We start from the raw sequence: 23577 nt of genomic DNA, 5'->3' as shown, positions 1-23577 counted from the left end.
TTGCAAGTAAGCCTGGTCTTATAAAAGCAATCTCAAATGATACATCTTCATGTTGGCAATTAGTCTCCAGGTGGTGTAGGGGCTAACACTGACAAGGCACTGGCTGGCAACTTTCTGTCCACTGATGTAGGAGAATTTTCTGAGCCTTCAGCTGAAGCTGTCCCAGGAAATCAAACTGACTGATACTTATGATGTTAAAAAAGGACTGTGCGCTGCCTTGTAGCACAGTTTGTGTCTGACTGTAAAAAGATTATTTGTATACACTGTTTGTATACAACTTATACCAGGAGTGTCGATACGGATATGGATGTAGATACTGAAAGAGGTGAACTGAAAGCCTACCCACACTGAATGCAATTTTGGTTAACCAAAAACCTTTCATATTGAAGAGAATGATATTACTGCCTTCAGTGGTCCAGTGAAATCCTCTGGGGTACAGAGGAAGGAAGATCTTGGGCAATGGATTAATCACCAGATATTGTTGAGGTCATATTGCTAAGATACATTTGTATTTTGGAATATAGTATCCTGTAGTAACAGGAAGATGCAGTGTGACATCTTGTATCTTGTAAAGTAACTCCATTTATAAACTGCTAGTTGTTAGAGACATGTTTGCAGAGAAGTGTTTAAGCAGTTGTGTGCTTTTGCATACTATACAAAATAGATAGATTCATTACTTCCATCATTTGAGACCCTATGTCTAGCAGCAAAACAAATAAATATGAGGTTGTGCCCCTTTCCTCACTGTTTCTTCCAGAAATAGTTTGATCTCCTTCCCTGCTTGCTGGGAGAAGGGCAGAGAGGGTCATGTGCTGCATATAAAGCAGTGACCTCTGCAAAGTCATGGCCTGTGGAGCCATTTCAAAAGGTAAGCTGCCTTATTAGTCTGTCCTCTGTAAGCATCTGTAGCAGCAACATCACTGTTTCCTGAGGAGATCAATGCCTACCAGTGGTCTCATTAGCTGGGAAACCTTTTAAATTGATCACCACATTCAGCTGTCTTCCTACACAGCGTACAGCCAAATGAGTCCCTACCTGGTATGCAGTGCTACTTCTATTTGATTTGGAAAAGCAGTTAGGGTTCTTGTGTCATTAACATACTCTACCAAGAAAGTATGATACTGGCCAGAAGATCCTTTTTCAGATGAAATTCCTATCACTATTAAAAACAAATGAACACATGCCAAAAAGAAAAACTGCCCACAGCCTTGTCCCCTGCCTGCAAAATACAGGTATTTCCTATCTCCTGAAACCTTTCTTAGCTTGTTTATGTCAAACTGGCCCTTGAAAGTCAGCTGTATGCGTTATCACAGTTGCTTGATGAAGTGCTGGTGTCTTGTGAGAATGAGGTACACATGTAGAGTATTATGGAAAAGGCTGCAAGACTCTCACTGTTGAGATCAGCAGCTCCTCTGTCTTAGGTGAATGCAAGCTCTATCTAAAATGGACAAAACTCACAAAGTATGTCCTAAAGTATAAAAGCTTTGTATAAAAAATCTGAGCTACATGCAGGAGCAGACTTTGGTCTGAGGATCTGCTTGCATGGCAAGATTGTTATGATTGGTGCTTAAAGAAGAGAAGAACTTGAGGGAATTTCTGGTGATAGCATTGCTGTAGTTCTGCCTCTGCAGGTACCAGATCTAGAAAATAAGCACATGCTCACTTCTTATTTTCTGCTGGAAGCTTATATATGAAATGCATTCCTTTATTCTCAGAAATAGTTTCTTTGAAGCATTTTACGTTGATGGCCTGTAGTAGAAAAGGTATTTCTGTCAGATTGTATTAAGAGATAATAAATGCTTTTGTAGCCCATACTTAGCAATCACCTATCCTTGCAAGAAAAGAACTGAGTGCAAATTTCCAAATGGGAATGAAGAAGAGGTTAGATGGCCCGGGACTTTTCAGGATGTCCCTCTTTACTCAGGGCATAAAAATATTGCTTTTTAAACAAATTGCTTTTTAATGGAATGCCACCTCATGGCTTGCTTTTCTCTGTGTTTTGTGTGAGTGCTCTTTCCAAGCTACGTGAATCTGAGCCTGAACTGCAGGGTGTCCCACCACAAGGTTTTAGCAGAACTCTCTGATAAGGTGCTTTTGTTTAATTCAGATTTGATTACCCAGAAACTGTAGTGTTGGGTGTACTCCAATGCATTTCTAATAGCTGTCTACAGATTTACATAAAGAGAGAAGCAGTCTAGCATGTATAGTTTCTCTTTTATAGCACATGGTGGCCTTTGTATGGCTTCATCCTTTTCTTTGTTACATGTTTATCTCCCTATTTTTGTGAAGGTTGTCCTCCTGTAGAAATTTCTGGCACTGTTACACTCTGGTACATGTGTGCACTTGATAGACTCAGCTTAGAATTTGGAGCTGGAAACACAATTTGCCATAGTGTCTCTGAGAGTGTGTTCCAAACAGTGCAGGAGTTTCACCAAACCAAGCTGATATACGCTTGCCTGCCAAAGCAGTTTTCTCAAAAGTCATAAAATGCAAGAAAATAAAACCTGAATCAAAACAGAATATTTATTTATTTCTCTATTTTTACAGGATAAATACTCGTGTCCTTGCCAGTTTTCAGTCCTCTGTGATGTGTGGTTCAAACAGCAGGCTGGTAACAAATTTTCCCCACAGAAGTGCAAATGTAAACCTGACCAGACTTTTAATATAGGTTGCTAAAGAGAGTGAAAGAGAGCTCACACAAAAAGGTCTGCAGCCTTGAGAATCTTTTGTTTGCTTTTTTTTTCACCACAGTGGTCTTGGTTTTGTTCATTTGCTCCTGATTATTTTAAGCATTGTCAATTATTTAGCTAACAGGCAGAAAACTAGGCTTTTATAGACATCTAAAGGGACTCTCCTGAGTGTAATAATGAAGGCAGTTTATTGAATGCCTGTGAGGTTGCTTTCTAATTGTATACATTAATCTGCCCATGCAAGCTGGCTGAAAATATAGAAGCAGATTGCACATGCAGATGGAGCACACAGAATGGAAGATCTATGCAATAGACTTATACAAAACTGCATTTTCCTTAAAACTGGATTTATGCTTATTTCTTCAGATAATAAATGGAACTTGATGTCTAAAATAACTTCCGAGAACATTGGATGAGTTGGTGGGAGGAAAGAATAGCTTAGCAGTATTATTTCATTCAGTCAGGAAAACAAAAAAAGCAAGTAGGTTGGCAGGAAAAATTAGTTTTGGGTGTGAGTGGGAAGTGATGAAAATAATTCTGCCGAGAAAGTTCCTATTTTTTAAAAAACTATTTTTATACTTTCTTGAAGTCTTATACCTGAAAGGAACAAGTGCCACATTTTTTGTCCTTATCCCCTAGAAGGGGAGCTCATGCCCAAGGACTCTGGCTACCAGCCAAAGATATCTCAGTTTTGATCACTGTTATTAGGCTTGTGCATGTCCTGCTTGGCGAACTTGTACATTACTCCCAGTGAAATCAGTGAATACTTCTTGAAACTTGATATGTAGGTTTTGAAGTTGAACTACAAAATCAAAGGACCAACTACATAATCAGAGGATGGTCCTTCCCACAAAAGGGCAATGGGGAAGAGCCATCTATATATATAGGAGTTTCCTATCATAGAATCAACAAGAAAGCTGCAAAAATGAGCTGTAATCTCTCTATCATTGGGTCAACTTTTGGAATTTCTTCCATTTTAATGTTTAATTCTGATAGCATTTTTTAGGCCGTGAGATGGAGAAGCAACAAACACCCTACTTCCAGCCAGACCTGCTTGCAGGTCAAAGCAAATTCTTGACCAGGACACACCGACAGTACAAAAGGCAAAGTCTTAGCCAAGAAAGGAACAAGAGCAGGGAACAAACCTCTGAGTTTTCTTCCATTAGATCTGCTAGCTCTCTGGGCCTGGCCTAACCCAGCCTAATTTTAGGGCTGTAGTTAAAGTGCACCCACTGTGGACTTAATTACAATGATGGGCACATTTTCTTGCAAATAGACTTCAGCAGTGTTGAGAAACAGACTTAATTTCTGCAAAAGTAGATGAAGTTGTGAAGCTCAACCAGTCAGTTAAATATGGTGAGGGGAGAAGTGCAGGTATGCTTCCTGATGTTGCAAAAAGATGTGTCTTGCATGGAATTAAATTTCAGGTTTTGTTTTTGAGATGAGTCCTCCTATTGTTTAAATAATATCATGAATATTGATGGATGAAATGAATGCTATGTATATATTATGTATGGTTCTTAATTTTTGCAGCAGAATTGGAAGAAAATGGTGAAATATCACCTTAACATTGTTCACTGACCATGAATTTGGAAGCTGATGTGTCTGTGTCATTTAGCACAAGATGCTATGTTTGTTATTCAGTCAAGTTGTCTCATCTTTGAAACAAATACAATGATTTGCCTGGCTTGAACTTTCTTTTTTCTTTTTTCTTTTTTTTCTTTTCTGTGGCTTTTTTTTTTTTTTTTTTTTTTTTTTGCATGGTTCTCAGCATACTTGTAGACATTCATCAGGGTAGAGTTGTAATGCTGGAGATCCTGTAGCTTAAGTAAACAAAGAGCTCAGGAGCTATCTTGTTTTCAGTAGTAATAAGTGTCCATTATCTTTTAGAAGTTGTCAAGAGGAAAAAATAGATTTATGATGTATACAGCAATATTGTACTGTTTGTTAAAGCACAGGCATTAAAGCTGGTATATTTTTCTATATCATGGCATTTCAGTATCCATCAATCATAGCGAAACAATGAACTGCCTTTGCTTTCATTGGGAAGCAGTAATGAAATAACAAGAAGCCCTTTTTAACTGATAAGTTTTTAATGTTAGTCTGGAAAACAAGCTTAAAGCCAAGAACTGTATTTGCAGGAAGAAAAAGTTTTTTCTTCATCTTCGTTATGAAAGGGAGTAACACATTTCAGTGACAAGCTTAGCAAGCAATAGTGTGCAACTCTTGTGTGGATGAAGACACTGGGGCTGGCATCCATATCCTCATTCATGACACCAAGGGTGAATGCTTTTCAGAACTTTCATGTCCCCTGCCTGAAGAAGTTCAAGACCAGGCTGGATAGGGCCCTGGAGAGCCAGATGTGGTGGGTGGCAAACCTGCCTACAGCAGGGGGAAAGAAATTTGATGGTCATTATGGTCCCTTCCAACCCAGGCCATTCTGTGATTCTCTTTGCCTTGTATGTATGACGTGAATTAAGACCCAAATAGACAACAGTGAGATCCCACTTGGAATACTTTATTAAGCTCTGAGGCCCCAACATTAGAAAGACAAAGACCTGTTGGAGTAGGCCCAGAGGAGGGCCACAAAGATAATCAGAGGGCTGGAACACCTCTCTTATGAAGAGACCCTGAGGGAGTGATTCTTCACTGTGGAGGTGATGAGGCATTAGAACAGATTGCCCAGAGAAGCTGTGGATGTCCCATCCCTGGAAGCATTCAAGGCCGGATTGAATGAGGCTTGAATGATCTGATTTGTAGGAGGTTTCCCTGCCCATGGCATTGGGTTTGGAACTGGATGGAACTTTAGGGTCCCATCTAACCCAAGGCAATGTGTAATTCTATGAAGAGTTAAGGCCCAAATGACTCAGGAAGTTAAATTCCTTATTCTGCACAGGAGCTTTGTTCTTGAGTACCACAATGAGATCAGTGTAGGTCTTCAGATTCTCCATGGTTGCCTTGCTAAAGTCAATTGTAGAGCTTTCTGCTTCCCTCCTGTCAAGACTAGGCACCCTGCCAGACCATGGGAACTCCTTCTCAGGACAGAGGAACCTAGAATTTCTCACCTAGGCTTACCATCTTCTTGTCTCATCCCAGTGGGAATGTGGACAGCGTATTCCTTTAGTCCCCAAAAATATTAAATCCAAGTAGATTCCCTGATGTAGATGTAGCTTGTGAGTTTAGGGTATACTCCTTCAAGTCCCTAAATTACACCATTCTCAGTGCAACACCTAGCAGATTCATGTTTCTGAGTTCTACATTTATTTGTTGCTCTTCAAATCCAAGTTTTTGAGTAATAGCTTGTAACAAACAGATAAAAAACTCTATAAAAGACTCCGCTTGAAGAACAAATGTGAAACGTAAAGCATTATAGCTAAGGACCCACTAAAAGCATCTACAATATGGACTGACTTCCATAGTCATGCACTGTCCCCTCCTAACATGCTATTCAAAGATCCTGGCAAGAGAGTCATTATTTTCCTATGACAGCTCTTAAGAGTTTTTCAACCCCTAATCTTGACAGTGTTTCACTCCACCACAGCTGCATCTCTACTAATATATTTAACACTGTCAATCACTGTCACTTTTGAGGCCAACAGGGTTAAGGCTGCCTGCTGTCATTGCTAGCAAACTTTTTTACCTTCCAGAATGGGGCAATTGCATAAGAAGAGTGTAATGAGAGATATTTATGGTTAATATTATTTCCCGGACAGCAACCAGGATTTCTCTGGGAAAGTTCTATTTAGAGGATTTCTCTGGGAAACTGCTATTTTGAACTGGTCAAAACTGTGCCAGGAACTGTTACCACAATACAGATGGCTGAGTTCCCATTGCTGAGAGTATTGCCTGATGCTATTAAGCCAGTATGAAAGTAGCCTATTTTAATGACCATAGTGAAAGTCTTGTTCTCAACTGTGTAACAGAAAACAAGACAACAGAGGAACACGAAATAACACCTCAGTTTAAATAGTGCTTCTAAATAGTGCTTTCCCTCCAGCCTTGAGTTTAGGGGCAGTAGGAGCTCAGGTTAGCAGCCTATTAGGAGGATATCAACTTCTTACGTTGTCTAAATTTTGTATTCCCTTCTGCCTAATTATTTTTGAAGGATACCATTAGGCTGCTGTATGCAGATTAATTTTTGGTGCTCTTCTTTCCTTAATATTGATTATTTTAGAGGACCACGTTTTACTAGTATTTTTGATTAGCCTCTGAAGTTTTAGCAAGCAGGAGTGAGATGTTGCTCCCCCTATTCAAATGTGAAAACCTCTAGACATTCTGATGTACTGATTTCCTCCTGGAAATAATGCTTTCCTCTCTGGAATATTAATTGAAATGTCATCTCTCTGACTTCCCCCTTCCAAAGCATGGATTACCCTATGCTTTGCATTATTATGACTTTAGGATTAATATTATGAAAAATACATTTCAGACAACGCTTTGACAGCCCAGCAACTCAAGATGCTCTGCTGGGTTTCCACAGAGATGATACACTGTGAATTAACGTATATGACTGACTTTATTAAGTTTGTCTCCAGTCATATTCAGAGACCTGAATCCCTTTCTTTTGATAGCAAAACTTTACAGCTGTGTAACTTCATGTGATGTAGTAAGACGTTTTCTGTACACAAAGGCAGTACACACTGTTAAATCTTGAGTAAGATGAGGCTATTAATTCATTGAACTCTGATGTAGAGACGCTTTGTAGATCAGAGGATCTTGGGTTTCACTTGGTTCTTTCTGTATTGTGCTTTGTCTGAGATCTATCATACTTGCCAGGTAGCAAAAGAGAGGAAGTGATCTGTGAACACTGATACTCTAAAATCATGGCTTGTCACAGCTTGAACAAGTGCTCTGTACTTAAATAGGTAACATGTTTTTTTATCTGTAGAGTAGAACAGAAGAGTTTGTGGGTTCTTCTGCTTTTTCTGCACTTCTCTTCAATATACCCACTGACCAGCAGTCTGTTTCTGCAGTCACTGCGACTGTTTGGCAGACAAGGCTTTTTCTCCAAGGTTAACTAGATGTCTTCACTATTGGTGTCTTTTTCCCCACAGAGTTAGTTGGCTGCCCTGTTAGCAAAGTAAATCCTTGTGTCGAATCCCCCTTCATGCTTTCCAAAGATGTACATGGAAATAAAATCGCCTCTTTCCTCTCACTCTGTTCTTCTGAGTGAGCAAGAACTTCAATAGATACGCCTGGGTCTGCAGGTTAAGAAACTGATTTCAGATCATGTCACCACAACTCCTGCTTTTAGCATTTATGTTGTTCTTTGTGAGTTTGTTTGACTGTGCTTGGTTGAAACCGTGAGATAGCAGGTGATGCTTTGAAAATATAGTTTATAAAGGATGCAGTAGGAAAAATAAAATTGCCCTTGCCAGAATAAGAAATTATGATGTTATGCAGTATTTTTTAACTAAGGACAAACTTTTTTTTTACAGTGCTACAAAATTGCTCAAAGTCTTTCCACTGGATTAATTAATCTGTCGAAAGGGTACATTTTATTAACAATGAAGGAAAATGCCTTAAAATAATATTTTAAATCACTTATCTGTGATTTATGGATCTGGTAGAAGGATTAGCTACTAGAAGCAGTTACATTCCAATCAAGTTCAGTGCTTTGTGAATCTGTATTTTGGGAGCTTTACCATGCTGGAAAAAAAAGCATGACCTCTGTGGACCCCAGATATGCAAATGAAAGTAACTGTTAGCTTAAAAATCCCCCCAGCTGATGTTTTATCCACAATATAGGTTCTGTTTCCTCTGTCCCCTTTTATTCTGTCTGTCCCCATAACCTTTTGTTCCATTTGTGATATTTTTCAGCAGTCACATGGTAAAATGTCTAGGCTAGATTCCGAGGGTGGTATAAAAATGCTATATTTATTTTTATGGAAGCAATAACAATTCTATTTGGATTGGATTTCTTTGTAGCAAAACCAATGAATTATTGAACAGATTGGACTTGGGTTTGCCAAGGAATGATTCCTGTCAGACTGCTAATTGTGGCCCAGAATCAACAGCATGGGTAAGCAAAACCATGGAATGTGCAATATTTTTCTGTCAACTTTCCAGGTGCTGTCAATAGTGTGATATTAGAATATTCTAATTGAGTTTAATTGCCTATACATAACTCAGTGAATACCAAGGAGTCTTTCTGGGTGAACTGCCTACGTTGTCACTGATATACTGGCAGAATATCCTACATAGTAGGATACTGCCTTTATTACTTGCAGTTCCCCTCCTGATAAATATGAGCCAGATTTATATTCTGTGTTCAGATCAGAATCTTAAATGTGCTGTGTACCCATCAGTCGGTGGCAAGCTTTTATGGAATCCCAACTAGTACATGTCAGCAGATGCTTTGCTGCATTGAAAATCTAGACAGAAGAGAAGCTTATTTCTCACTGCATCCTAAAAGTGATTTTGTAGACTGATTGGGGACTTTGTCCCAGTCTGAATGAGCCTCATAAGTATCAGTGTAATTAGGGAATAGATAAAGTATTGCTAAAGTTTCATTATTCTAATTGCCTCAAAAAGCCTCTTGCACATCTGATTATTCTCTGCACGTCTAACCAAGAATTCCTATTGATATAAAAACTTACACTGGGGAATATTAACCCTGAAGACAGAAATCTTCCACTCGGGGATGACAATGTAGGCAGAAATTACTGTCATGAACAACAGTCCTGAGTCAGCAGAAAACTGGAAACATCTAATCTGGGTAACCATCTGTTGTACACAACCTTGAACACCAACAGCTGAGTAAGGAAATTAAACATTTTCCTGTATGTTTCCTCAGAAGCCTTGGAAATGTGCAAGACCCTCCTTACAGAGAAATTGCTCTGAACAGAATATATGGCAGTCCAAACTTACTGCTTGTATCTCTTCCTCATTTTCAGTTGCTTGAACAGGGAAGGCGTTACTGAATGAAGGTTTCTTTCCCCTTTTATTCCTCAGGTCATTTCGTGTCTCTGATAAGCATGAAGAAATCTTAACATGTGACCAGTTTTATAACTTTAAGAAGCCAACTTCTTCCCAGCAGTGTTGGATCCACTAGATTTAGTTGTAACAGAGTGCCTTTCAGGCTATATTTTGTAGTCCTGAGTAGACAAGCAATACAGAGAACTATGGGAAGAAAGATGTATTGAAACTACTTCTACTTCCTTCTGAAGCATCCTATGCTCTGAATGGTGAGGAGCTAGCTCTTTGGCAGAGAAAACCAGGCTCAACAGACTTCTGTATTATGTGAGCATGGAACTATGAACATAAGTGATCTCAGGGCCCCAAGACTTTCAGCTTTTTAGAGTGATGTCTACGTGTGGGTGGGTGGATGCCTAAGGTAACACTGAATTCTCTCAGGTATACAGGTTCTACCTTTAACCTTTGCCATTTATTTCACGTATATATATATCTTTCACTTATATATTTCTTTCTCATTGCAGTTTTTGAAAAGTTTCTTAATAATTTATGCCAAATTACAGAATTGAACTTCTGTAATTGTAATTGCTGTACATGGCCAGTATCCAACTATATGGAATACACAATTTTTCTATACCATTCTTTATTTATATTATATTATGCATGTGTGATCCTGAGGAAGATAGGCCTAGTCTTTTCCAATGGGTTGGAACTAGATGGTCTTTAAGTTCCCTTCTAATTCAAGCCATTCTATGATTCTATGTCTTTCTTGCAGCAGTATTTCTGTAGCTCTGTGAATCAATTTACCATTTGTTTATAATACATTTAGTAAGAAGTTTTTCAACCAACTTGGATGAGATGCAATCTATATATAGGCATACGCACAACTTCTGTGCTCTTTGTAAGGAACCTGAAGCACATAACCAATAAACTGATATCTAAATGAACTTAGCATAGTATCAAAAGGCTAAACCACTGGGGAGTCTTATACCCTAATTTTGATGTTACCTTTTATCTTTCCTTTGTCTAAAGTAACTAATCCGTTCTGGAACAATATATTTGAAGCCAGGAAATGCGATAAGACTGGGAAGTGCAGAATAAGAATGTTAAGGGGCAGGGGGCTCATACATATACATATGGCGTTTTTTATTACTTAAAGTCAATGTACTGAACCAAATCTGAGACAATGTTATGTTGATTGAATTCTTTTTCCCTTGCAGCATTTATTTGTCAGTGATACTGATTCAGTACATCTAGTTCAAATAGCAGTGTCAAATATTACTTGATGCATGTGAACAAATTTACCTTTTTTGGGGTGGCTCTGTCATCGGCGACTTTTTTTGGCCCATGTAACTAATCAAGCTCATAATTAATTTTAATCCTGCCTTCAAAGTGTTACCAGTCCTGTAAAGAGTCTTATTGTCTTCCAGTTTGATTAACATACACTCCACACAATTCTCCAAGCCATTAGAGAGTAGTGAATAATATTGGACCCAGAATGAGTCTCCCTGGACACATGTAACAACTCCTCCCAGTTCAAAATTGAGCTATTAATAATTACTTTCTCTATTCAGTCTTTTTAGCAAATTATGTGCCTGTCGTTTTAATGGTGTCATTCTGCACACATATATCAAGTTTTGAGAACACTGTGTAGACCTGCAACAAATTCTTCACTAAAGTCAAACCTGCACATTTCTTGTATTAAATTATATTGCCTCATTATTTAGTGTGCTATGCTCTGTACCTGCTTGAAGACTTCACAGTATAAGTTCCTAAGGATCCTATAAAATCCTAATGGTATGCTGGCCCTTTGAAGAGAACAGTAACTTGTAAAAGACCAGAGCTAGTTACTGTAATGGAAACCTACACAGGTGAATATTTTAATTTTTATGTATAGATCAGGTTTTCAGTTCTCTTGCGTGACTCCCAACTAAGAAAGCAGTCTTCATCTCAGAGCTTCTCTTGCCCTACAACCACACATTCCTTTCCAGTATTTATATGGAAACAATCATAGAATCATATAAGGGTAGAAAGGACCTTCAAGGTCATCTAGTCTGACAATCAACCCATCACCACCAGTACACTAAACTATGACCTTCAGTGCAGCCTCTACCATTTTCTTGAAAATCTCCTGCTCCAAAACATTACTATTCTTCCTGAGAATAAATTTTTCCTAATATCCAACCTGAACCTCTACTAGTGTCTCCCTCTGCTATCAGGCCTCCCTTCTGCTTTGTTATTTTAGTAATGCTTCCAGTGCTTTTCTGTCTTCCCACAACACCCCATCTCATTATCTTATATCCTGACTGCATTTATCAGTTACTCAGAATATCTTTATGTATGCCACTGGAACAAGCAATAGAGTGTGCTGTGGATGCTTAGTTGAAAAGTGCAGGTGAACACTCAGCTAAACTGAATGCCTGAAAGGTTTTACACCACTCCTTTAAACACTAGTCTTCAAACTCATCAGACTTTTTAATAACTGTAATCCTTCGAACAGTTCTGGTTTGTTAATTACTTGTAAAAAGAATTGGTAATGAGGCATGTTGATCCTCCCTCTCCCCACACCAGTATGTCTATATTCTCTACTGAACAATAGGCTAGAAGCCGTATATATAAGCAAGCTCTTCGAGAGGATGAAAACAGAAGATTGGAGGAGATGAACAACGGAGGAAGGTAATTATACATTAACAGTTTACATATTGTATCATTTTTGCATGCTGTGAAACCAATTAAATGCATTGATTACTTGTAGCCTACGCACAGAGCTTCTCTTTAGGGAAAGTGATGTCAGTGTTTTTAGATCTTGTGAGAGAGATGAACCAAACTGTAAAATTTGGACAGACAGAAGTATCTTCTGGGTTCATGGCTATTTGCATCTGGATGACTTGCTTCTGCTTGTCTCTCCATTTGAACAATTGTGCAAAGCATATTTTGGATTGTGGTGACCAATTTCATATTCTAAGGAAACCAATTTCCAGCCCTTTAGGTAGAAGTAATCTTACTGAGATATTAATGATCTCAGATTCTGAATAGTCTCTTTACAGAAAACCAGTCCGTGTGCCTCACTGTCCCAAACAAGTATGTAGGAGCACTCAGATTTGCTATCAAGTCTGTACACTTCTGCATTCCTTTGCTAACCACCTAAATGGAGCTTTCATTTGTCCAGTGGTACTATAACTTCACTTCTGTATATGCAGCATGCATTGCCTGAAAGGCATCTCAACCACTGCCATCCCTCTGACATGGTTTTGGGTACTAGATCTATGTAAAGATAATCTACACAAAGTGTACTTATTACACTGTAGTATGTTTTTTACCCAGGTCTAACTGCCCAAATGTGCAGAGGGCAGCATTAATCGCTGATCATTCAAAAATATATTAGCAAATAATAGAATCATAGAGTGGTCCAAGTTGGAAGAGACCACATCAAGGTTCTGCGATTCTATGATTTTTTGAGTTCTCTTCCAACCCGAACCATTCTATGATTTTATTTGCTATTAAACACCCAGCCATGGGCAGGGACACATCCCAAGAGATCAGGTTCATGGTTCAAGGGAATTGTGTAGAGCTTTAGATGCCATACTGATTTCTGTAGGTGAACAAGAAAATGTGGACTGCTTCTAAGGCTTCTCTGTCTTGTTACACAATGCCATGTGCTCCTTGCATTCACCATTGCTATTACATACTGCACAGAGTGATGTGCTATGTATAAACCTGCTGTAAATAATGTGTATTTTAAAGGCTCCAGTAATTGCCCCTCCAATTTATGTTGGCTTATTTCTACTTCAAACTAATATTTATTAAAGTAATTGTGAATTCTGTCCTGTGTGCAAACTCCTAGTATAGCATAGCTATAAAACGTATAGGTATTGTCAGTTGCATTTTTTTTTGAACAGGTTTTAGTATGTATTGCTTGATTTAAAAATATTCAGTACACTTTGAACACAGCATCATATACATGCAATATATTTCAGAACATTACTCCAAGAGAGGACTCAGCATATTGGAAAGTCAGATACTGGGTTTTAATTTTCAGGTTGAATAGTTATTTAAAACAGTGAAAATAAAGGTTGGCTTTTTTATTTCTTAATCCTGTTTCTTCTTTTAGGGCTAGACAAATATTGATACACAACACATTCACAGTTATTGATTTTCTTCATACATTTATTGCATAGTTTTTATTTAATGTTCCACTTAAATTGATTTTTATTTATTTATTTATTTATTTTTATTTTTTTTACTCTTGTAGTTCCATTCCATTACTGAAGCTTTTATCTAACCACTTCATTTTGTTTTACTTCTTATTTCTACTGCTACTCAGTTGTTATGGAAAATATGAAGGATAGGTTGGCTCCCATCACTTCCCCCTTACCCTGCAAGCCAGAAGAAATCTGCACATTGAGCAAGAGGCAGACAAACAAGAATATGTGCAATGCACAGTCATGAAAGCCATGTTTCCTTAGCAAGCACAGCTAAAACTGTATAAGCAAACTCTACTCTTCAGGGAAGTTCCTTTGAGACTGTTCGTATACCTTAATATTATGTAATGTAGGGACTGTAGGCTTGAACACTACCATGCTTTCACCACACCAGTAGGTACTGTTTGTCCTTTCCTCACTATGGGGAGTCCCAGGGAGCTGGAGGTCTCCTTCATACTCTACTGGCTGCTCCTGCTGGATGACTTCAGCTTTCTTCTTGGAGCTGCTGGAACGTTCAGACTAATGGGCTGGGGACACTGAAGGGTCTGATCCCTGCTGCCCTTGTGCCATAGGAAGGTTTCCTCACAGTATTTTGGGGGTCAGAGGAGCTGTGGGCATTCTAGCATTTGGGCAGGGTGCTGTGTGCTTCTGCCTTGCTCTGCATGGCCAGATGGAGCTGATGGGCACTGGCTGTGCAGTGCCCATAGAACTGTGTTTATCTGGAAGAAGAGGGACTTTGCTAGAGGGACAGAGCTTGCATGCAGGCTGGTGTACTCAAATGTTGGATTGGAACTGTCTGAATTCACATACTTAATCCCATGCAATGCTGTACAGAAAAATGAGGTCTGTTCTGAGCTCAGTGCTGCCACATGAACAAATTAAATAGTATTGGGTGAAGTTGCAGAAATGGCACATGGCTCTTGTTGACATTATCTCCATGTGAAATTACTTGGATTTTCAACATTGGCTTGTTAACTAAAAGTAAGTTTGGGGGGTTGGTTTTTTGTTTTTCTCTTTTGTCACCCCCAGGCTCAATTAATGGAATCAAAACAAAAGGAGGAGGAAGAAGCCAGGATAAGAGCACATCAAAATGAACAGAGGAGGTATGAGGCAAAATCTTGGAATATACATTACTTGACTTTCTATCTGGAATGGGACTAAAAATTGAAAGCACTCATGCTTAAGAAGACTATTGCAATGAGTATCACTGATGTAGCCTCTGGTTTAACTTTGTCTTCAGATAAACCACTAATATCTGTCATTATAGCTGCTCACAGTAATGTGTTATGACCCAGAATTCACTTTATTTCTCTTATCAGCACAGGGAACAGCATGAGATATAAACTATTAGCAGTTTCAAGACAATTTAAAGACAGCTGGTGAAAAATACTTATAAAATTCTCTGTGCAGTTATTCATTCAGCTGGTCTGCTCTTGTCCTTCTGTCTGGATTGCAGTCTCCAACTGGGAAGAATTAGGAGAACTCTACCTGTTCTCCCAGTCCCTTCATCTTCACAAAGAATGTAAAGTCTTTTAAATTTCCTAGTAGCAGCTTCCTGTGACCTACCTTGAAAGAGCGCAATCGGGTTTTCCAGTTTTATCACACCTGGTCACCTCTTCCTGGTGTCCCGAATGTGGGCCCCAAAAGCTGCACAAGAAAATGCTAGAGGTGCTTTCTGAGCTGGACAACTTAGTTATATTAGTAACAAGTTTAAGTGGTTGTTACTATAGGAAACCACTACTTACAGAACCTTGTTTAATGAAGACTGAAAGACTACCTAGGGTGATCAAACCTGGATGAGGAGCTACAAGATATGGTTTAGTGGCTTGCAGTAGCAGGGGCAATGAGAGGATGGTTGGACTAGATGATCTTGTAGGTCCTTTCCAATCTTGTGATTCTATGAATATGATTATTTAAGTAAGTGACATGCAGGATGACTTTTTACTGAGAATTTGGGACGATTTCTCATAGCAGTTGAGGTATGCCTTTTAATTATGACACATTGATCACAGGATAAGAATGCACCTAGTGAACTGAAAATGAAAGGCATCCTATCTCATGATAGGCTGTGGTTATTCAGCACAGTCTTGAAAAGTCTGGGATGATGTGTATTTAATTGAGAATGGGGAAAGCTTCTTAGAAAATGTTCTATTTCACAAGTTTGTGAACTCCTCAGCTACCTTCAACCACTGTTCATTTTTCTTTCTACTTCAAGAGTAAATAATGCTTTTCTGGACCGACTTCAGAAGAAAACTCAACCTAATAGCTTCTGCCAACCTGGATATTCTGGGAGTCTGGGCTACTGCAGTGATGATGCCTGGGTAAGTTGTTTGAGTGCAGAGCACTAAAGCAAGGGATTGTTTGAAAATTGACTTTTTCCCATATACTGTTATGTGTCTGTGCAGTTAGCCTGCATGACAGTCCTGGTTGGCTGCCAGCTGCAGTAGCTTTCAAGAAGAAATCCTGTCTTAAATATATTCTGTTCAAATGGGAAGATGAAGTAACAGCTGATCTTGCAGCAGAACTTGGTTGCTTTGCATGGAAGGTAGTACAAGTCCAATGTACTTACTGAAGTTCAGAACAAGAGTAGTGAAATTGTATGGTATTTTCTGAAACATCTTTAAATGAAATCTTTAAATACATTTACAAATGTTTGGAAAGGCTGTAAACATTTTAATATGATATTGAAAATGGAGGTGGTAAATACCATGAAAAGTAGAGCTGTTCATTTCTTCCTGAGTAAACTTATGGCAAGGAAGGAAGACCTGACTATATCCAGTTAAAATAGGTCACTCTGAAAGTAATACCTCCTATTTAATTCCACAGAATCTACAACAGATACAAATAGCACAGTATTACTACTTGATAAAGCAAATTCTCAGCTACAAAACACTATTTTCCAACACAGTCACTGCCATAGCAATGCATTTGCACCAGCAATGTAGAAGAGCCTGCATACTGTGCATGTAACACTCAGGAACAGTGGAGATGACCGACTGTTTCATAGCTGCTATGATGATGTTGTTGCTAGGATAATGCTACCCCTGCAGGTCATCTCTCGTCAGCCCAAACAGGTGGAAATGAGAAGGCACAAATCTGGACTATGCGGTGGGTGTGGTAGTACAGTCCAGCCACGATTCTCAATGATCTTTAAAGTGATATGGGGCCTGGCATTACTGTGTTGGCAAGAGAAAGGCTGATTTCTTTGGTCTGACTCTGGAAGTCTGATCATTCATCTTAGCCAGGGTTGTGATGTAGTGGTCAGCTGATGCAGTATTTCCATTATGGAAATTTCTATCAGGGTGAAATTCCATTGCTGAGAAGACAAAAGTGTAGAAATTGAAAATTGCACAGACTGAGTAGCAAAATGATACAAGTCTAGATAAGTTTAGTTAATGTGGCTTTGCAGAGGAATCTGCTTGGCTTGAGATGAATTGCTTGGACTGTTTGGTGTGGATTTGTTTCTTGTCAGATGAATGCTACAAAAACTTGGGCTCAAGAATCTACTAAGTCAAGGCATGACAGAAAAGCAGAGTCTTGCTCCTAGAGGTTTCCAGATATAAGAACTAGAAAAAGAGCCTCTTAATCACTGCATGCTATGGGCAAGCTTGGCGGAGGGCTCAGAAGCCTCAGACTGAAGCCAGATCTGTGCACAGCAGTTCTCTTGGTCTTGCTGAGAGTGGGGAGGATCTGTCAGCTCAGTCTCCCATTGTGTCTGCTGGTAGCTGCTGGAAAAACCAGTTGGCTATGGTCTTGGGTCTTGGCTAGGGTCTTGGGTCTTCCTGGGAAGCTGAGCTGTAGATATCCAAACTCAGTAAAGGAGTATGAATAAGAGAATGCTCTCTATGGCAGGTCTGAGTGATTTTTTCTGAGGATAGCAGTGTTAGACTTCAGGTAAGACAGAAGAAAATAATGCCTAGAAAGGGGCAAAAGGTAAAGTCTGCTGGCTGGTGCCTGCTTAACCAAGGGTGGAAATTATTCTTTTTATTTCCCTTTGTATATTTTATCACAGTTTGTAAACTGTTTCCTGGTAAAATAAACTCTGTAACAGCCAACAGCCCCAGTATCTGAACTCCAGCATCTTCATTCATCCACTGTCCCTGCTGAAAGCTTCTCTGGATGCAGAAGGAATGAAGTCTCACCTTTAGTCCTTTACCACACATGCCATTCCCCAAGATGGGTGACAGTACCACTGCACTAATGCACTCAGCCCAGGCATAGTTTTAATATCAGACAGCTCTGAAATGTCTACAGCCAATCTTTTTTAATGTGTATTCAAAGAATTCATCAACATAATTAAAACAAATCCCTAAATGTAGAAGTGATAGAGTTCCTACTCTGGATGTTTACTGAATAGTTCCCAAGGAGCCTGTCTTATTTGGGTAGCACTTAAGTTGTCTGTTTTTCATATATACCTCAATATATGAATTTTTCAGAAGACTGAACAAAGTAGGGAAGGAAAAAAGTACATAAGAAGATGCCATCAAGGAGAAGAATTACAATGAGTATTGGTAACAAGAGCAAGAATCTCTCTTAGACAGGCTGGAGGCTGCAACCTCAGTGTCTTTGATTATATCCAGGCTCTTCTCCCTTCCCTTGGGATTTTAAGCAAAAAGAGCTGAACTCCAAAGGTACCTTACAAGTCGTTGTCTGCAACATGGTGTTTTGCATTACAAAGGAGCTAACTGAAGCAAGTCAGATTATAAACTAAGATGAAAAGAAAAGGAAAGGGTTCCCAAAGTTAAGACCTGCAGGTAAGTTTTGAGCCTGCTCCTTCTTTGTAGTGGCATCGAAGAGGAAATATTTGTTCTTTCCTGCTTGTTTTTCTTCCTGACTGAGCTCTTCAAAGTCACAACAGCTCTATGCTTACAGAAACTGAATGTTGTGCCATTGTTGATGTAACTGCTGTATTTTTCATTATTACTTATATTAGCCTAGTTTCCTACAGAAATGAATTTTTTTGTGGTCATTCTGTATGCATGTAATTACGTTTCCAACCTGCTGGCCAGTCTCGACTGAGTCTGAAAAGGGTATATAAGTCTCAGAGATAATTCAGTTTATTTGCACTTTGTGAGATACAGTGGCTGGGAGTAGCAGTGTTTGAACAGTGGATATCAGGATGGGCTTGGAAAGAGAGAGGAAGGTAACTTTATTGTGTGTGTTTGGTCAGGAGAGAAGAGAGCAGTTGCTGTGTTTGGTTTTACACTAGTTGCTATTTAGTTTTTGTTATTCCTCTGCCTTCCAGACAAATTGTGTTTTATTGGGAATATTTGTATGTTGTTATTTCATGAAGTATCTTCATGAACTTAATATTTTCTCACCTTTTGGTTATAAATATCAAGGTGTTCTCCAGGTGGTTGTGTGCTTTGCTTTTTTAATGAGAAGATAAATTAATGTTTCCACTTACTTGTGTTGAGCTACTGAATGTTTGGGGAAGTCTCGAGTTTTCCTGTATACTATCAAGAAAATGTTGATGTCTTTCGTGCAGCCATTGACTTTAACATAAGTATAAACCTTTTAGGACAAGAGAGAAAAAGATAATGCTTGTCATTTCAACATCAAAGTTTAATCAGTAAGACTGAGTCCTTACACAGCTGAGGCCTATAACCGAGGCAATATCTGTTCACTGTGTTGGTATAACTGAGCAGTTTTACTTAAATATGAAATCACTTCTGTTTTCACAAAAGAATAGCTTCAAAACAGTGGCATGTTTGGATATTTACTCCCTTGATATTTTCCCTTGCCGAAGCACTGTGTCATTTGCAAAGGCCAAGTGCTAATGCATGGCAGGCCTGTAGCAGAGCCCTTGTTTATTTTTTTTTGAGTAGAAAGTGAGCGATGTCAAGGACTCTTTTTGTCTATTCTGTTAATGGAGATAGTTCACATGGCGAATAGATGAAATTTATATGCCTACTCTTCTTTAATGAAGTACTGGATGTCATGCTGGAGCTCTCTAGGCTCTAGTAAACCCAGAATCTATAAGATAACATGACATATTGCACATTCCTGTTCCGTGTCTCTTATAAACCCTGTGTCAGGCATATGAATGAGAAATGCTCTCTCAGATGCTGACTCTACTCATTCTGTTAATACGCTGATATTTAGAAGGGGAAATAACTATGCCCTGAACACGTAGGTGTAGGGCAACAGTACATTCTCTTCCTTTCCCCCACAGCGAATGGAAACTCAATGGATGCTGGATAAAAATAATACCACTTGGGTGTAAAACTGCTTTAAATGAATATGGTTTGTGGATTAGCACTTGTTTTATTTGTTCCAAACATGCTCCATGGGAACACCACTTTAGAGTGTCAACCAGATTTATGATATTTGCTACCAGCCTGAGTGGGAGCATGTCGTTGTGATGGTTTCACACCAATGGGCAGCTCAGATTTGCCGCACTACTCTCTCATTCCCCCTCTTCAAAAGAACAGAAGGAGAAAATATGATGAAAAAAGCTCATGGGTTGAGATGAAGAGAATATTTGCCAGTTACAAGAATGGGCAAAACAAACTCAACATATGGAGATTAATGTAATTACTGCCCATTGCCAGCAGACTTGCCATCCCCAATGGTTAAATTTCTTTTAACAAAGAAAGGTTTAGCTAATTTAGCCTGGTTAGTCTATATGCAGTATGTTTTAGAAAGATTATTTGATTTTTCTCCTAAAACTGTTTTTTGTTGTGATAGTTGTTGAGAATAACGAGCTAATCTTTCTGATCAGAATGATGAAGGAAAATAAGAAACTGCTCAGCAGAAGCATTAGCTGAGGGTCCTAAGATGAGTAGGTCCAGGTAGATGAGTTAATGACTTAACTCTGACAAAGCTGTCAAATAGCATATTCAGATGTGTTCTGTCTGGTTCAACTTTGAGCTCAATCATTCTTTCTTATGAAAATCTCATCCTGAGAAAGAATACTGGGAGTCTAGGGGGGAGCAAAAGAAACCTCTCACTCTTCTGTGTGAGACTGAGAAAGGATCAAGGCATCTAAGATACTTAGAACACTTTTAGATTGATTCTTTTAAGCTAAACCACGCTTATCTCCCAAGTCAGTATATCCCACTATTCATAGGTAGTTCAAATCAAAGAAATATTTATTACTGGAACTAGGATCTTCTTATACAAGCGCTTACCTTTTATTTTAAATAGAGTTTTAAAAGACAGCAAAGGATACCAAGTAATCAGGAAAGACCCACCCAGCTTGATAACCTTAGTTCCTAACATAAGTGTCTCTTTCTACTGTACTGCACTAATGCATTTTTATTCATCTAGGGGTCAAACTGCTTGGAATAAAGGATTAATATTGCCAGAAGGTAAGAAGAATAGATTTGTTATTTCTCATCAGTACTAATGCTGGTATTTGGATCCATATTTGCTGTTTCATTGTGATAGCTTTTGTAGTTTAATTCTCAAGTACAATGAGAAGGCATTTTAATAATGGTTTTCCAAATCTTCATGGAACTATGCAATGATGCATCCCAAATCTGAAACTTGTTCTTTCTACTTCTTCCTGCTGTTTCCCATGCACAAAAATGGAGACTGCTAGTATCGACAAAGACTGTCAGTAAAACACCAATATTGCATCAGAGAAATGAGGCCATCTGCATTCAAATGACCTTTTTGCAAACTTCAGCGCACCTATGTTCTTTGCTGAAAGGGGTTCCATACCCTAATTCCCAGTTCTGATTTAAAGGCTTATGCAGAGCCTTCACTTGTAGTCTTGGGGAATTCCATACTGGCATATGGCATTCAAATTGCCTTCAAGCTTTGTTTGAAAGCTAGATCTTTGAAAAAGGAATTAAAAAATGAAATAAACTTTGGAAAACCATTTGCTTTTAGCCCTTCATCTGTGAATGGACTATTCTTAGTTTCTTATACAATTTCTTTCTCATTTTCTGCTCCAACAGTAATTTTAGTGTTTTTGTGACAGGGCTGTATCCTAAAAATAGTATCTAAATAATGCAATTGGCTTCGCATGAGTCATCTTTGCAGTTTTAGGAGGAGTAAAATTGTTATTAAAAAGTAACTTAAATTCACAATAGAAATTACAATCAATAGATAAATTCAGTTCCCTACAGGGGAAGAAATGACCACCTCTTGCAGCTCACAGTACTGTTAGGTTTTGTATACTGTGGGCAGCTGAAGGAGTTGAACACAGTGAGTTCTTTGTTGTTTTACGCATTATCTACAGTACCAATTATATATTTACATATGAACTGTAAGAAAATTGTGGATGGATGTACTTATTTAACCTTTATTTTAATGTTGTTTTGAAAACACATTTCAGCTTGCTACATTAATATGTTGCTCAAAGAGTTATTAATACGTCTGCAGATAATTAGAATGTTTTGTGAATTTAATTTGCAAAAAGATAGAAATCCCTTCATGAGTGCTTTACAGAATGAAAAACTAAAACCTGCCAGAAAAAATAATAATGGAGGCTTTATTTTCCAGTGGTCTTAATCCTAGGCTAGTATGACTTTGTTGTTTTTTTACTTTTGGTGCAAAAGATAATTTCTAATTCTGTTTTCCTCCTCTTGTTACAGAGTACTAGAGAAATATTCTCTTTTATCTGGCTTTGGCCAAATGACCTTGTAAAAGCTCCAAGAAAGCCCTCTTTTATCAATGTGATTTCTTTCCTAGCCTGATTGCATCTTCACACCCACTTCGTGAGTAATCTGCAGAGACTGGTTTCTAGCTGTCATTATTAACGCAGTTTGAGGCAACTGATTATGAAATTCCTAATTAATTTTTAATAAGTGAACATGTCTTTTTTTTTCTTCTTCTTCTTAAATTGTTTTGCCTTTTGCAGAATGCAATTATGCTAGCCTTTAGGATCTCACAGAAAGAAGATGTTGGTGGTTGCAAAAGCTGTAGAAATAAATATCTGAGTTTACTTCTTTACTGTGCCCAGCCACAAACTTCCAGTGACTTGAACAGGATAAAATAATACTGCTGCTATCCTTTGGGAGCAAAGTGATGCTGTTTTTTTGCCAATCTTGCTTTTTGGTGTTTTGGGGGGTTTTGAGGTACTACTTAATGTATGTTGAACAGTAGAGAGTCAAGAAGAAGCAAGTGTATGTGTTGTAGACGGGCTATTTTGAAAATGTATTTAGAAAAGTACAAAATTAAAGAAATAAAACTTGAATACTGGAAACTTTTACAGTGTATTCAATCTTTTACACATCAATTTTTCACTTTTCCTATATTGCGTTGATTACACAAGTGGGGAAAAGTATTAGCATGTTATCTCTGGTTTCTTAGTTTTCCTTTCTTTCTATTCTCATGGAATTTTATTTCCATATTCCTGTTTCTGAAAACAGAAACACTTCAATGCTTTCTGAAAGTCAGATTCATGACCTAGATATTTCTAATGAAAAAGAAGGATCCACAGTGTGTTAGGCCATGCAGCCCAAAAGTATCCACTGCATTTACAAGTTCAATTTTATGCAAAGTTAAGAGTTTCCTGAGCAGTATTTTTTTTAGTACTCAGGCATGCCACAGTGTTTTTCCGTAGCCCTTGCAACATGGAAATTTCATGATGGATCACCCAAAGTTTTCTTCTGAACCTGGGATGTTGCTGTGTTTCCTTTTTCCTTTGGGATTCTCTATAGTTGCTCTTGGTTATCTCTGCCTCATGGAAATACTCTCTCCTCTCATATTGCTAGACTGCTAGCCAGCTGATGTTAATTAAAAGTACAGGAGGTTTTTCTAATGTTCTGTGGTTTAGCCTTTTTTCAAGCACCTGACACTGGAAACTTCATTATGAA

The 23577-nt window shown here is 38.4% G+C and overlaps 1 protein-coding gene across 1 annotated transcript in view; it reads left to right on the top strand.

Annotated features, from left to right (window-relative positions):
- EPSTI1 (epithelial stromal interaction 1) overlaps nt 1-22967 on the top strand; it is a 46742-nt gene extending 23775 nt beyond the window's left edge. Inside the window, 7 exon segments of the mRNA XM_015851738.1 lie at nt 8619-8712; nt 12205-12262; nt 12265-12281; nt 14837-14910; nt 16023-16128; nt 21080-21120; nt 22354-22967. Of these exon segments, the coding sequence (XP_015707224.1) occupies nt 8619-8712; nt 12205-12262; nt 12265-12281; nt 14837-14910; nt 16023-16128; nt 21080-21100 (370 nt within the window). The 3' untranslated portion in view covers nt 21101-21120; nt 22354-22967.
- The last annotated feature ends 610 nt before the right edge of the window (nt 22968-23577 follow it).

The sequence above is a fragment of the Coturnix japonica genome, chromosome 1, assembly GCF_001577835.2.
Source record: "Coturnix japonica isolate 7356 chromosome 1, Coturnix japonica 2.1, whole genome shotgun sequence".
Classification (NCBI taxonomy): domain Eukaryota; kingdom Metazoa; phylum Chordata; class Aves; order Galliformes; family Phasianidae; genus Coturnix; species Coturnix japonica.
This window is presented reverse-complemented; position numbering and strand designations above follow the sequence as displayed.